General features: G+C 43.7%; 1 protein-coding gene across 2 annotated transcripts in view; it reads left to right on the top strand.

The window, feature by feature from the left end:
- Shtn1 (shootin 1) overlaps nucleotides 1-15,072 on the top strand; it is a 103,853-nt gene that overhangs the window by 16,333 nt on the left and 72,448 nt on the right. For both annotated transcript variants that reach the window (NM_001303537.1, NM_001079705.4), the window contains exon 3: nucleotides 9,921-9,981. In NM_001303537.1, the coding sequence (NP_001290466.1) occupies nucleotides 9,921-9,981 (61 nt within the window). The remainder of the gene's footprint in view (nucleotides 1-9,920; nucleotides 9,982-15,072) is intronic.

Here is a 15,072-nt window from a genome sequence, read left to right as displayed (position 1 = left end):
AGAGGGAGCACGACAAATATTTTCACAGGATCTGCAAGTTCTGTTTTGAGCTATTCAATAAACGAATTCCATTTCTCTTTGTACGCTGACCCTTTTTTTGTCTCTTAAGATCTTAAGATTTGTGAGTGTTCTGCTGTGTGTGAGCTTCATGATTATGTAATCCTAGCCCTTGGGAGGCTAAGGCAGGAGGATTCCCCTGAGTTTGAGGCTAGCCTGGGCTACAGACCTGAGATCTTCTATCAAAAAGCAAATGGAGATTTGTGAATGTCTGTGTGTGTGCGCGTAAGCACTTTTCCCTCCTGTCTACTGAGGTGGGAAACGGAAAAATAGAAACACCAAACAGAAAACAAAATGGGGGGAAGGAGAACAAGAACGAAGGGTTTGCCTTTAAAGTTCTATGAAAATTTAAAATATAATTTTTTTTTGGTTCTTTTTTTTTTTTTTTTTTTTCGGAGCTGGGGACCGAACCCAGGGCCTTGCGCTTCCTAGGCAAGGGTTCTACCACTGAGCTAAATCCCCAACCCCAAAATATAATTTTTTAAATTTAAAAATCACTAAATAACCTGACCTCACCAAATAAGATAGGCAAAATATTTTAAAACGGTATCCCTAGCAGAGGACAGATAAAGAAGTCTGTGGTAGTTTTTAAATAAGAAGAGGACTATGATTGCTATAATCGTGGTGCCTCGTCTTTAAATTTCAGAGCAAGGGTTAGGGCAGCAGTTAAGAGTCGCCTAAATGGTTGTGAAATCTGTGGCATATCCAGACTTAATTTATTGGGCTCTTAAGAATTATATTAGACCTTTCCGATCATTAATTCACCAGTCGCCTGGATACAGTTTGGCTGATGATAGTAATAGTAAGTTGCTTTAAGTCAGTTGCTACTGTATTTGATTTCTAGATTCTTATTTTAAATCTGGTTTTCAAGGCTCTCTTGCTTCTAACAGTATTTATTTTATCTTGGTTGTCTGTATGGCTGAATCTGTTATGAAGGTGCGTGTACATGAATGCAGGTTGGAGATGACTAGTGGCCGCTCCACCCATCGAGTGTCCTGTGGACTGAACTGGGGTCCTCTGTAAGAGGAGCAAGCCCCTTCAAACACTGTGCCACTTCTGAGCCCTCCCTCGTGCCTTGTCTCTGAGATCTCGTCTCCCTTCCTCTCTTCAACTACTGAGGGAATGGTTAGAAGTGGGGTAATGGAGAAAAAAATGCAAGTGGGAAGGGAACTAATATCTTTCTTTTTAAAGCCATGGAGAATAACTCCCCCAAACGTAGAAGTCCGAGGGACATCCAGTAGTTGAGAGGGTGAGCCTACACCCTGAGTCCTGGCGTCTCATCATTTTAGAGCAAATGTCCTCAGGGTAGGTAGTTCACTACCCTCTGTTCAGTCTAACCAGTCTTCAGCTCCACGAGGAGGTTGACGGAGTGCTGCTCTTGGGCAAACAGCAGCCAAGGACGTCGGAGGGGCAAGATGGCTCAGCAGGTTAAAAACCCTTGCTGCAGAAACCAAAGGTCCCAAGTCTGATTCCCCAGAACCCATGGTAGAAGGCAAGGACTGTCTTCCCAAAGTTGTCTTCTGGTCTCCACGGTGGCACATGCAGGCATGGGCACATACGTGTGTCACACATACATACCTCATATACTCAGTAATAATAAGTAAAACATGTGTTTAAATAGGAAGAGGGATAGCTAGCTGGTATTGCTTCATGTGCCAGAGAAAGGAAGGGACAGAAAGCCCTGCAACAGAAGAGGGAGGAGATTGCCTGGTTTGTTTCATTTTCTCTTTTCTGTTTCTCAATCCATGATTATCTGTGGACCCTGAAATGCTCTAAAACAGTGGTCTGTAACACCTGCTCTCCCTCTTGGCATGGCCGCAGCTGTTTAACCCAGAGCCGCTTTCTCTGGTGAGGTCCGCAGTGAACTGCCTGTTGTGCACACAGGATTACAGGTTGGTTAAAAGAAGGACCGGCCCAGTAAACCGCTTGCTTGCTCTTTGAGCAGAGGACAGCCTGACAGGCTTGCAGCATCTGTAGGCGTTATTGACCTGTTTCTGTCCTAATTCTTTAAAAGTAACTATTAACAGAAAGGAGAAGAAAAGAACTGAAAGCAATATGGAATGCTGTGTGTTGGGTAAGACAAAGGGGACTGAGTGGTTTTAGGTCTACCCTACTCTGTTTACCTTCTATTAACAGACGGGCTTGCTTATTGCTGCAGATTTTTCCCCAAGGGGGGGGTCGCTACAAAGGAGAGAAATGTATAATAAAAGCCTTTTATACGACAGAGAATGAGTAAAAGCAGCTTTAGTTCCGGAGGCCGTAAATGGAGACATCGTTTTCTCTGGGAAAGCACTTTCTTGTGCCTGGCTGTGTGAGCTTTATCCTGTCTACATCAACAAATACAGGCGGCCATCTTTCCTCTGTGGGGTCCCAGCCCACAGTTGAATTAAATCCATTGTGGGAAGTCATCAGAAGGATTTTTTTTTTATCATAGTTGATTCAATGTAGGGAAATTTGGCAAAGTAGAGGGAAGGGAAAAATGGCAAGGTATGACTCCCGGCTGTGCTTCTCAAGTCTAGTTGTCCTCCTTGTTAGGCCGGAAACCTTGCCGATAAGAGACAGCAGATCTGCTTCCCCTTCATCAGACCTTGGTGACCGCTGTAGCCTCCTCAAAGGATACAAGTTCTGTACAGGAGGCAGCAACTCAAAAGGCCCTGTTTACTTAGAGAGCAGTACGGGGCATCTGCACCCTCTGACCTCTGTGACAATTGGTTCTGACAGTTTCAGCCTCATTTTACACAGGCAGAAATAAGAGCTTAAGAAAGTGAGTTTCCTGGGAACCCACAGGAGACTCCAGTGGCAGTCTGGATTCGTACCTGGGTCTTACGAAACTCTGTGCTCTTTTACAAGCAGGTAAACTTAAGAGAGCAAACTGACTCTACAAAGGCCCTAATTTTGTTTTAATAATAGTGTGTGTGTGTGTGTGTGTATGTGAGTGTATGCGTGTGAGTGTGTATGTGTATGTGTACATGTGTGTGAGTATGTGTACATGTGTGTATGTATGTGTGTATGTTTGAGTGTATGTGTGTGAGTATGTGCATGTGTGTGTGCATGTGTGAGTGTGTGCATCTGCATGTGTGTGTGAATGTGTGTATGTGAGTGTGTGTGTATGTGTATGTGTACATGTGTGTGAGTATGTATGTGTGTGTTTGAGTATATATGTGTGAGTATGTGCATGTGTGTGCATGTGTGTGTGCATGTGTGAGTGTGTGCATCTGCATGTGTGTGTGAATGTGTGTATGTGTGTGTATGTGAGTGTGTGTGTGAATGTGTGTATGTGAGTGTGTGTGAGTGTGTGTATGTGTGTATGTGAGTGTGTGTGAGTGTGTGTGTATGTATGTGTGTGTGAGTGTGTGTATGTATATGTGTACATGTGTGTGAGTATGTATGTGTGTGTATGTTTGAGTGTATATGTGTGAGTATGTGCATGTGTGTGTGCATGTGTGAGTATGTGCATCTGCATGTGTGTGTGTGCATGTGTGTGTGCATGTGTGTGCATCTGCATGTGTGTGCATCTGCATGTGTGTGAATGTGTGTATGTGAGTCTGTGTGTGTGTGTGTGTGTGTGTCTGTGTGTCTGTGTGAGTCATTTGTGCATGCATATGTGAGGAGGTCAGAGGACAATCTCAGGTATCTATTATTCCTCTGGTATTGTTTTGTTTGAGGCCATGTCCTCTCATTGGCTTAGAACTCCACCACTTGACAAGGCCAGCTGGTAGCAGACCCAGAGGGATGCACTAGCCTCCTCAGTTCAGGGGCCTGTATACGTATGTGCCGCCATACCCAGGTATCTTGTGTGGGATAAGACTCAGGGTCTCATGCTGGGCAGCAAGCACTTTACAGGCTGAACACCTCTATCTTTTTAATGTTAATGTACGAATTTTCCACAGCAAATTTATCAGAACCAATACTTTTCCAGGTCACAGTCGTACCCCTGGTTAGTTTATATAGAATAACTGAAATTTAAGTATCAAATTAATCTCTTATTAGGAAAATTCATGTATGTACCTATACATATGTAAGTTATGGCAGAATACTGGAAGAATACTAATGCAAGGCTTAGGGGTGGACTGATGGGTTTTTTTCTTGTTTATATTTATTTGGTGTATGTGTATGTATGTATATGTATGTCAGTGTATGTATGTCGGTGTATGTATGTGTATGCATGTCAGTGTGCATGCTGCAGTACATATGTGGAGGTCAGGTGATAACTTGCTGGAGCCAGTCAGGGCTCTCCTACCATTTGGGTCCAGGGATCTACCTCAGGTCATCAGGCTAGGAGGCATTCTCCATAGCCCATCTCGACAACTCTGGGCCACTGTTTTATCTGATCTCTTCCTCTGCAGCCCTTTCTCCTGCCCCAACCTGCCCACTTTCTTTGAAGTGTTTGAAGATGGAATCAGTATGTATTTGAGTTTAGAAGGAAGGTGATTGAAGGGAAATCCATTGGTTGAATGCCTTCTGACCACCAAAGTATGAAAGAAAATATATAAAAGTTTTGCCTTTTAGTAAATCCACTAACGAAGGGACACAGACCAGTTGACAAAGAGCTGTGATATTATTGTTACATGAGTCTCTACAGTTTATGTGGAACAAGCAAAGACAAGGTGACCCGACCCCTGCTTCCCCCCCCCCCCACATATGCAAACTTTTAGTCTCTTTTAACGATGGATTCATGAGTCACTTATCTCTAAGCCTCCCCGAGCTCTCTTATAAGTAGGAAAATATTTTTTAATAAACCATCTGTATATTCCTTATGTGCTTGTCACATCAACCAAGAAGATTTATTATTATCTCAACATTAAACAGGAAAGAGGCACGTACTGTGGGTCCTGTTAAAACATTAAAAAAAAAACCTGAGGTGTGTTCTCTGGTCTTTTAGCAGGAGGATAAAGCAGAGGCTGTGGAATGGTCCCTTCCTTCCGTTATTTCTGCCCATTTTCCAAATGACACAGATGAGCAGTGTGCGAGAAGGGCAGAGGCCCTGTTGCATCAATGTTAACAAACTCTTCTAAGTCTCTGGGGGCGGGCATTCAAACATAGACTGCTGCGTGTTTCAGAATCAGCAGAGCAAAACATGTTTCTCTGCTGTGTCTCCATCACCGTGTTCAACGGTCAGTCGCCCTTTCACAGTCGAAGAGCCTGCTCTTGTGACTTGCTCGAAATCTTTGTCACAATCTGTTAGGGCTGGGTTTTTTTCTCCTTCTTTCCTATGTTAGGGGGAAGTCTTACTGAGCTTTGAATGGAGTGGCATTCACATTTTTCAGGGTTGTTGTTGTTGTTGTTGGTGGTGGTGGTGGGGTGTGTGTGTGTGTGTGTGTATGTGTGTGTGTGTGTGTGTGTACACGCGCACACTCACACGCATGCGCATGCACAGTGTGTAGAAGAAGATAATCCATATAATAGAAGAATGTCTACCATTAAATGGTATTTATGCTTAATGTTATGTTCAGAGATTGAGTTTTGAAATGCATAAATGTTTAAGTGGCTGATTAGAGGTCCTTTGGGTGAGTTACTGTCACAGTGCATCAGGCAGTTCTGTCAGCCTGCCAGGGACAATGAATGAAGAGAGAGAGAGAGAGAGAGACAGACACTTCCCAAGACTTGTTTCAAGAAGCAAGACATGTGATAGTGTTTGCATCTTGGCTCAGTTGCCCATTGTTACGGCTCCATCCTCTTGTGTGATATTCAGAGGTGAAGGTCCCAAGTCTATTACTTTTTAAAAAAAAAAAAAAATCAATAAAGAAGCCACTCTAAAGAGCAAGATCTGCTCCCATTATGTTAACTGTTCATGCATAATACATCCACATACATGCGGCTTCTTTGAGATGGAGTGGCAAGTGGTTGTGCCAGAGAAAAAGTAATTACTTAGCAGTTTGAAAGTGAAAATGAGTCTCTCATTAACAGCAATCTATCCAGAAACAAAGAGCGAGGGTCTCGGTTCTGATGACATGTGCTTCCATCTCACTCACAATACCTAGAGTTTGGAGACCGCGGCATGACAGCTTGGGTGGGGGTGGGGGGGCGGTGGCTGCTCCTCCTTTATCGCCTGTGAGAATTGGAGGGAAAGGATTTTCAATTGGAAGAAAGAAGAACTCTAAAGGAGAAAGGGAGCAACAGGATTCCACGTAGAGGGAATGGCTGACTGTACTCAGTGATAAGACTGTGCAGATCCAAAAAGCACGGGCCAGTGGAGCCATGCTCACCTAGAGGGAAGACAGAATCAACGGCCCTCTCTCTGTGCCACCAAAGACTGTAAAGCAGGCCCCAGTGTCTGGTTCTGATGCTGTGAGCATTCTCATTTTAAAATAGCATCACTAGGATAGTAAAGGAATAAACTAAGAAAGATCACGGTGTGGGGCTAAACCTTTCAGGCCGCATGATTGTCTGAATAGAGTTCTGCCTCTACAGTCCTTCAGTCTTTCCGTAGTTGTAGCCCACATCATTGGTCCTTAGATCTTGTTCTTCTCATTGTTGACATTTTTTGGTGGATCCTAAGTTTTGTGAGACTACAGAATCTAGCATGATCCCCACCAAGTCCCTGTCAGCATTGAATTCAGTGCCCAGCATTAGAGAAGCGATTTTCAACATGTGGGTCATGACCCCTTCGCGGCGGTCGAATGACCCCCTTTCACAGGGGTCACCTGAGACCATTGTAAAACACGGACATTTACTCTGTGATTCATAACAGTAGCAAAATTACAGTTATGAAGTAGCAGTGAAGGAATTTTTTGGTTGGTGATCAGCACAACATAAGCGTATCAAAGTGTTGCAGCGTTAGGAAGGTTGACAACTACGGCTCTGAAGGGGGGTCAGTACACAGAGGAAGGCAGTAGAGGCATTCAGTGGTTCTAGGAGATAACTGTTCAGAATTCCACTTCAATCTCCGTAAGATGTTTGCCTACTCGGCATCAACTTTTGTCCTGTGGATGTGTGGAGACAGCGTATGAGGACATCTTTTGGGCTCCAAACTGTCCTTTCGATTACTTGGCACTTCTTTGTGGCATGCATGTGCTGGGATGATAAGCTATTAGTGGAAATTGGACACAATTTGGAATGTTGAAGTTTTGCTGCATAAATCACGCACAGAGCAGATTATAAATCTTGTCTATATCTGCCCAGGACTTCTGATGAACCCAGAAAAAGAGACATTTATGTTGACAGTGTTGGCTGATAGGTAGAGGGGGAGCAGGGAAGATACCAGCTCTTGCCATCCCACCCCAGCCCAGCCTCCTATGCTCTCAGATAAGCCAGGAAAGCTTTTCACAGGCCTAGGTGAGCATTAATGATGATATCTGGAAAATACCCTGGGCCTCTCATACAAAGGGCTTTAAAAACCATCAAGACCAACCTCTAGTCAATCTACCACTTTCTAAAGAGTCAAACTGAGTCTGCAGACTAGCTGGAATGTTATTCATTTTCCTTAAAGCTGGCAGCACTCAGGCTGCTGGGGTCGACTCCAGCCCTGAGCTGTATAGAGCATTGTTGAGCTTTCCTGATTAAATGATGTAGTCCAAAGAACATCTGTTGCTATTACAAAGTTTTCATGAGCAATTCTCAACACAAAAAGAGACAGTCTTTACAGATGGTACAGCTGCCTAGGCAGGGTAGAGGAGAGAGTAGGAAGGGTACAGGCGTCTGTGGCACAAAGCTGAAGCAGTGCTGCATGCCGGTGCTCCCTGTAATGTCTCTGTGTTGGTTGGTAGAGAGGGAGAAGAGCTGGAGGATGTCTCTTCCTTTACCTGAGACGGTGTTGTAAATGGATGTCTGCATTCTTGCTCGGTGAGTGGGTACATCCTTCCTATCTGATTAGTTCCGGTGTGGAATCAGTAAGCTGCATTTGCAGCATGTGTAGCCCCCCTCCCACCCTTTCAGCCTTTCAGCATAGCAGATGGCAGATTCAGTGGCTGCCAGTTCTATCCTAATGTGGTTGCAGAAAATAGAAATCAAAGCAACATGAAAACCCCTGAGAGAGCACAGCTGGGATTGGGAGACAGCTTGTGACTGTGTCGGTAACTAGAGGTTAGTGTGTGCTGGGCACTATAGAACTGATTCCCTGCGCCTCGAACTAAAATCTGTTACTAATCACAGTGTCCACCTGGGTCTTCAGAGCAGAGAGCACCGGCATCAAGTCTCTCCTCTGGGCAGCAGGAACGGGCCTGCCTGTGAAGGCCAGGTACTACTCCTGACAGAGAAATGTGAGTCTGAGCTGGTGGTTTGGTGTGTGAAGGAACCGAGTGCCTTTTCCAGTCTGACGAGGTAGAGGGCTGAGGCCCATGTCTGTTTGCATTCTCATTGTGCAAAGTTTTAATGAAAACCGGCTACGTAAGCGGGAACTGGATACCCTGTTAATTCCTTTAAATGGAATCTTGAGAGGCACGGCGAGACACTCCAGTGATCGATGTCATACATCATCCTATAAGACCATCTCCTGATGGAGATGTGTCTACAGAGGGTAGACACCCCATGCTTGCAGAAATGCTGGCTGGAGACGCAGCGCTTTGTACTGGACGGTCATGACTCAAGTCTTCTGGTCTCGTCAGAAATTTGGATTCTGTTTGAGCCTCCAGCTCCATTGTGTATTGTTGGAGTAGGGTGAACAGCCTGGCAGAAGTTTGGGGGAGGTCCAAAGTAAACAGGAACCAGTTTCAGAAAATAAGAAGAACATTCAGAAGCAGCTGGCCAGCAGTGTCATGGTTACAGGTGTTGTATGGTCTATCACTGCCTACCCAGGTGTGACAAGTTGATTTGAGAATCCAGAACTCTGAAGAGAATTTTTAATACCCCCCCCCCCAAAAAAAACAACAGTAAGTGTAGTCTGTGTGTTAAATTGGAGCTAGGAACCCTATAAGACAGGGTGTGTGTATGTGTGTGTGTGTGTGTGTGTGTGTGTGTGTGTGTGTGTTTCATGCACGTGAGCGTACGAGTGCCCACATATTCACATCGAAGCTAGGGAAGAATTATCAAGTGTCATTCTCTGTCACTCTACACCAGATCTCTTGCAATCTGTTTCCCTCCATCCTCCAAAGCTAGAAAAAAAAAGCACGTGTGGCCATGCCGACTTTTGCATGGCTGCTGAGAATGTGAACTGGGATTCTCATGCTTGCCCCACAATCTCATCTAACACTAAGGCATCTCACTGTCCCTTGAGATGGGCTTTGATAGCCCAGTGGTTCTTTAGTGTAGCAGGCCAAACATATTCCCTTAAGGAAGGAATGCATTTTAATTCAAGGGTAGTCAATATTACCAACCTAAAGAAGGAATGTATTTTAACTCAAGGATAGTTATTCAGTTACCAACTTAGAAGGAATATAATTTAACTCAAGGATAGTCAATGTTACCAACTTAAGGAATACATTGTAGCTCAAGGATAGTCAATGTTACCAACCAAAGAGATAATGAGCAGTGAATGACTCCTTATCTTAGGAACTCAGCTGGGTAAAATGAATATGTATCAGTCTAGGCCACTTGAACTGACACCTGGTACTAATGAGGCTGCGAAAAGATTTTTTTAAAGATTAATTTTATTTTTAATTATGCATCTGCATGTGTGCATCTATGCAAGTATATATGCACCCTAGTACAGTTCCCTTAGAAACCAGAAGGGGCTATCAGGCTTCCCTGGAGCTGGAGTCAGTCACTTGTGAGCTGCATGGCCTGGGTGCTTTCAGGAAGCTGAGCTGGCATCCTCTGTGAGAGTGGCACACACTCTTAGCTGCTGAGCGAATTCTCCAGCCACTGAGAGGGATCGTGTCTGAGAGAGAAAGGAAAAGTGTGGCCGCAGTGAGTTTATTCTTGCTTCTAGCCTTGTCAACGTTACGTTTCACCATGAGTTTAACATCTCTTTCTCTTTTTCATTTCAGTGTGACAAGATTAGGCAAGAACGAGATGAAGCTGTTAAGAAACTGGAAGAGTTTCAGAAAAGTATGTAAGCATTTTGGTGGAGTGATAATCACTTGGCTTTGGGGAGTGTGTGAGTAGACCCAGTGACTGCAGGTGTCCTGATCATATTAAACAGTCTCCATTTGCGAAAAATAAAAATGCCATGGCATCATTGTGATTTTGAAAGAAACAGAATGAGCATTAATATCCTATAAATGTCTTAAAAATATTAAGTTTGTAATAAGAAAAGTTTGCTATGGGAAAAATCAAAGGAAAACAAAATTAATTGGTTATCTTCATTCCCTAAGAAAAGCCAAAATTTGTATTTTATATTCTATACTGTGTGATCTTTCATGTATGCAATATGTGTTTCTATAAAAAGTGTATATCTTACATACCAACCATTTTATAGCTGTGTTCTTTCAGTAAACAGCATGTGTATTTTGGCATTTGAAATATAGATTGGCTCTAATTATTATCTTTTTTATTCTATATTCTATAATCTACACATATATGATAGATAATAGTATATACATTATAATATTGTAGTTATTTGCTCTCTATCCTTCCCACCTTCTAAGCGCTAACCCCTACTACAGATATATATGCAGTCTGTCATTTCATGGCCTTATATTTTTGTTTACACTATATGGATAATAAAATATATGTATAAGGTAACTATATAAGATTTTTTTGGTGCTAAAGGTATAATTTGTCACATAGTTATAGTGACATATCTAGAATTCATTTTAATTGCATAATAGTATATGAATATACTGTGATTTTTTTTAAATTATTAGACACTACATATTTTTGTTCAGCACGTCTTACATACACTACTGGTGATTGTATATAATATGTCCTCTATGCAGTAACATGGTGATATAACTTTGTTCTTTCAATGCCTGGCAGGTATTCATGTGTTTATAGAATCTGATGAGTATCTTGGGTTAGTTCAAGGAAAAGGAATTATGTCAGGGCATATAGCTACTGAAATGTCACTGCATATTTATAAATGTACTCTCAACAGGAGAGATCTTATTTCAAGAGTTCTACATGCATGGATGGGAATGCACGGGGTGGGGGTGGGGGTGGGGGACTGGGGTTCAGCCCCTGCCTTATATATGTGAGGGGGCCCTGGATCAAGTCCCAGCACTCCAGTCAAACAATCTGTGGAAACAGACTTTGGGAGGCAATGAATGTGTCTGTGGCCTCCACAGTGAATGGTTTCACGAGGGAATATTTATCCTCTTAATTAAGCTATGCATATTAACTATATAAGCTATTTGCATGTCACTTAGTCTTCAGCACAGTGGTTAAGGAAGGAGCAAAAGCAGTTACCATTTTACGGAGTCGGAGTGTTTGAAATCACTCTTGCTAAGTTATATCCTTAGAAAAGCAATAGTAATTTTCTTCTAAATTTTTACTAGGTTATTATTTTTTTTAAATGTGACATAAATCTGTTGTTTATCCTCTAAGTCAGAACATAGCTGATCGGATCCAAAAACGTCATATGGGAATATGTCATGGGCAAAGAACCAGACGTTGCAAGAAAATAACACCCTCTCCCTTGCAAGTTGAACCTTTCTAGATCATTCTGCAGGGGTTCTGAAGTCGGACAGCACGTACTGACAGTCCCACACAGCGAATCATTCTACCCTTCTGAAAAATGAAACAGTTAAAATTCAAACAAAGAACACCACAGGGTAACCTTGTTGGTATTACCGTCTGTGGAGGACCAGAGACATGATTAGAGATACTGCTTGCTTGGGAATGGATGAACGGTGACTGCTTCGGGTGACATCGTTCTCTAGTGTAGGACTGATGGAATCCAAGTGTATTCCCCTGGAAAGAGCAAGCCTTGCTAGCGCCTGAGCTTCAGTTATTGAGAGGGGGTTGCTGTGCCGTGTGCAATGGGCTGGTTCAGGCTTCTTACGGTTCAGTTTACAACAGCGTGTTTTGATACAGGTAGGTGGCAGGCAGGGATTTGCCTCCTATATTCATCAAGAATGGGAACAACTCTTCCACATTGCTTCTCTCCACCATGCCCCTTCAAAAGTGACTTTTCTTCTAAATATGCTGATCACTCTATGAGCAACTCAGATTACAACCTGAAAGGACTCATTGAAACGGTCTCACAATAGCGGCTATTGTTGGATGTGGTTAATTTTTACTTTTATTAAGCCCGGTTAAAGTCCGGATGGATGGCAGGGAGTCAGAATGTGACCTCTTTAAAGAATGTTTTTGTACATTAATAGTGAGTGAGTGTGCACATGTGGAAGTCAGAGGACAACCTGTAGGAGTCAGTTCCATCTACTTTGAGGGTTCTGGGGATCAAAATCAGGTCATCAAGATTGGTGGCAAGTACCTTGACCCACCGAGGAATCCTGCTGGCCCCGGGATGGCTCTTTTGTCAGTCTGAAAAAGAGAGAATGGGGAATAATAGAGTTTTATTTCTTAGGGCTAGGGATGTGTCTCAGTCGGTAGGGTGCTTGCCTAGTATGTGCAAAGTTTTAGGTGTGTTTCCCTAGTGCCATATAAAACTAGGCATGGCTGTGTACACCTGTGATCCCACCTGAAGGATTGGGTTGAGTTTGAAGCCATCCTATTTCAAGGCGCTAGCTCAAAATAAAACAAAAAGACAATTTTATTTCCTTAAAAAAGCTATATTGGGTTGGAGATTTAGCTCAGTGGTAGAGCGCTTGCCTAGCAAGTGGAAGGCCCTGGGTTCGGTCCCCAGCTCCGAAAAAAAGAAAAAAGAAAAAAAAAAAAAGCTGTATTTGCGATAAAGAATTCTTGGCTTTGAACAGAGAGCACAGAATCTGAGATTTTGAAGAGAGCATTGCTGATATCTCTTGTGCAAGCTCTATCAGCATGAGCCCACATAACCGGAACAAGTTTCCACACTGGGAAACCTTGTTGCTTTAGTCTGCCTAGGATAGCGGGAGAATTTCTGCATAAAAGAGTTCACTCACTCACACTTGGGATGAGGTGAAGTCCCAAGGGGGCCTCCCATGGGAGCCTGCACATTTGAATGGCTTTAGGGACTTGCTTGGCTGCTCTCAAGTTTCTTTCATGCTTATCCAATATAGTTCTACCTCTCAAAATGTGAGGAGAACTTCAAGTGGGGCTCAGACCTTGCTCGCCCTGGCTCGGTCTTCCTCTCCTAAGGTAAATGCATCTCTGGCCACAGCTCTATGCTGTGTCATTGTTGGCTCTCTGCCAGCTCTCCCTCAGCCTGTCTCGTGTGGAGTTTCTCCACACAAAGAGCACTACCCCAGAGGTAAGCCATGTGCCCACATTAAGTCCCTTGTGTGTTTGAGGCTCCCCCTGGTAGATCCTGGATTATGTTTGAGTTTACTCCAGTTTTCCCACAATCCTGTCTACGTCTTGGTTCTGTTTGTCCCACTTGAAAGCCTCTGTGGAAGCTGGGAGTGTAGCTCGGTTAGGAGAATACTGGGCTTGATCCCTAGAACCAACTCTATGAGTTGGGTGTGGTGTGCAGATCTGTAATCTCAGATTTACTCATGAAGTGGAGGTAGAGGTTTCAGTTCATCTCTGGCTATGTAGTAAGTTTACATCAACAACAACAAAAAAACCCACTGCTAATAGCAACAACCACAACAACCCTTTTAAACAATCTGGCATTGAAGAATAGACTTTGTTATGCTCAGGGCCTGCGCTTCAAAGATCCGGGTGATCCCCTATTGTGGGAGGTGGGTTGTAGACAGGGCTTGCTGAAGCGGCAAGATTCTTGGCATTGACGGCGTCAACTGTAACAAGTTTTAAAAGGACCGCAGGAAACTGGAGTGTCCTAGATATGGGTTTGGCTTTATCAGTCAGAGTTGTGCTTGGAATGTGGTACTTTACTGATCTGTGCCCCCTCCCCAACCCACCCTCCATGTCTTCAGATAAAATACCAGTTACTTTGTAGGAGTGTTTCTGAGAATTCCTGGGACCACAGACTTAGGACAAACAAAGACACGGGCAGGCTCAGTAAAAGATGAGCGGCTCTGTACCGCAGAGAACATTCTCGAAGAGTGTTAACAAACTCAAACCTGGTACCTTCTTCAGCTTTTCAAGCAAAAGACCTACTTGGTAGGTAGTGTTGTTCTGGATGTAAGAGAACCAGACAAACGTGAGACAGAATTCATGTTTTACAGCTGGGTGTGGTGGCACATGCCTGTAATTCCAGCACCCACAAGCAGAGGCAAGAGGAGAGCCACAAGAGTAAAACCAATCCGGTCTACAGAGCAAGTTCTAGGGCTTTATAAAGACTGACATGATCTGGTATTGAGTTGGGGGAAAGGACTGAAGCCCTGAGGGCCAGCAGAAAGAATGGAAACAGGTGACCTTGGGAGGTAGGAGGTTAGGAGGGCCCTCCAGAATGTACCAGAGACCTGGGAGGTGAGAGACTCTCAGGACTCAAGGGAGGGGCAGGCTTAGATGAAATGCCCTACAGTGGGGAGAGGGAACTTAATTGAACCCACCTCCAGCAGAAAGACAGGGCATCAAGTGAGAGATGGGGTTGCTATCTCACAGTCAAAACTCTGACCCATAATTGTTCGTGTCTGAAAGAACGGCAGGGATGGGAATGGAGGGGAAAATATCCCGTTTTAATAAAGGGCACATTTATTAAAGTCCCTTGTGTGTTTGAGGCTCCCCTGGTAGATCCTGGGTTCTGTTTAAGTTTACACACGTTTTCCTGCAAACCCATCTACTTAGTTCTGTATGTAGGAGACAAAAATTTGTCATGCGAAACCTCAGTACTATGTGTCTTCTCCAGGCCTGTATTTAAAAATTCAAGATTTGCCAATTTAACCCAAGTGGTAGAGATATCAGTCGATATTCGTTTCTTGCACGTGGGAGTTTCCAAAGCCTTGATTTTATTGAATTTGTCTTTTGAAATGAGGCCTAAGGCATCTCAGTCTGGCCTTGATCTCCTTGTAGCTGAGAATGACCTTGAACCTGATCTTTCACTTGAGTGTTAGAGTGGTCGTGTACCTCGTCTCCTGGATCAGGCCGTGCTGGATGGCAGGGATGGCACCCAGGGCATCTCGCATGCTAGGCAATCACTCTACCCATGGCTCTACATTCCCATCCCCGTTTTCTTACTATGATAAATTGGAAGTT

The sequence above is a fragment of the Rattus norvegicus genome, chromosome 1, assembly GCF_036323735.1.
Source record: "Rattus norvegicus strain BN/NHsdMcwi chromosome 1, GRCr8, whole genome shotgun sequence".
In the NCBI taxonomy this organism is placed as follows: Eukaryota; Metazoa; Chordata; class Mammalia; order Rodentia; family Muridae; genus Rattus; species Rattus norvegicus.
The sequence above is the reverse complement of the archived record's forward strand: the minus strand, read 5'-3'. Positions and strand labels throughout refer to the sequence as shown.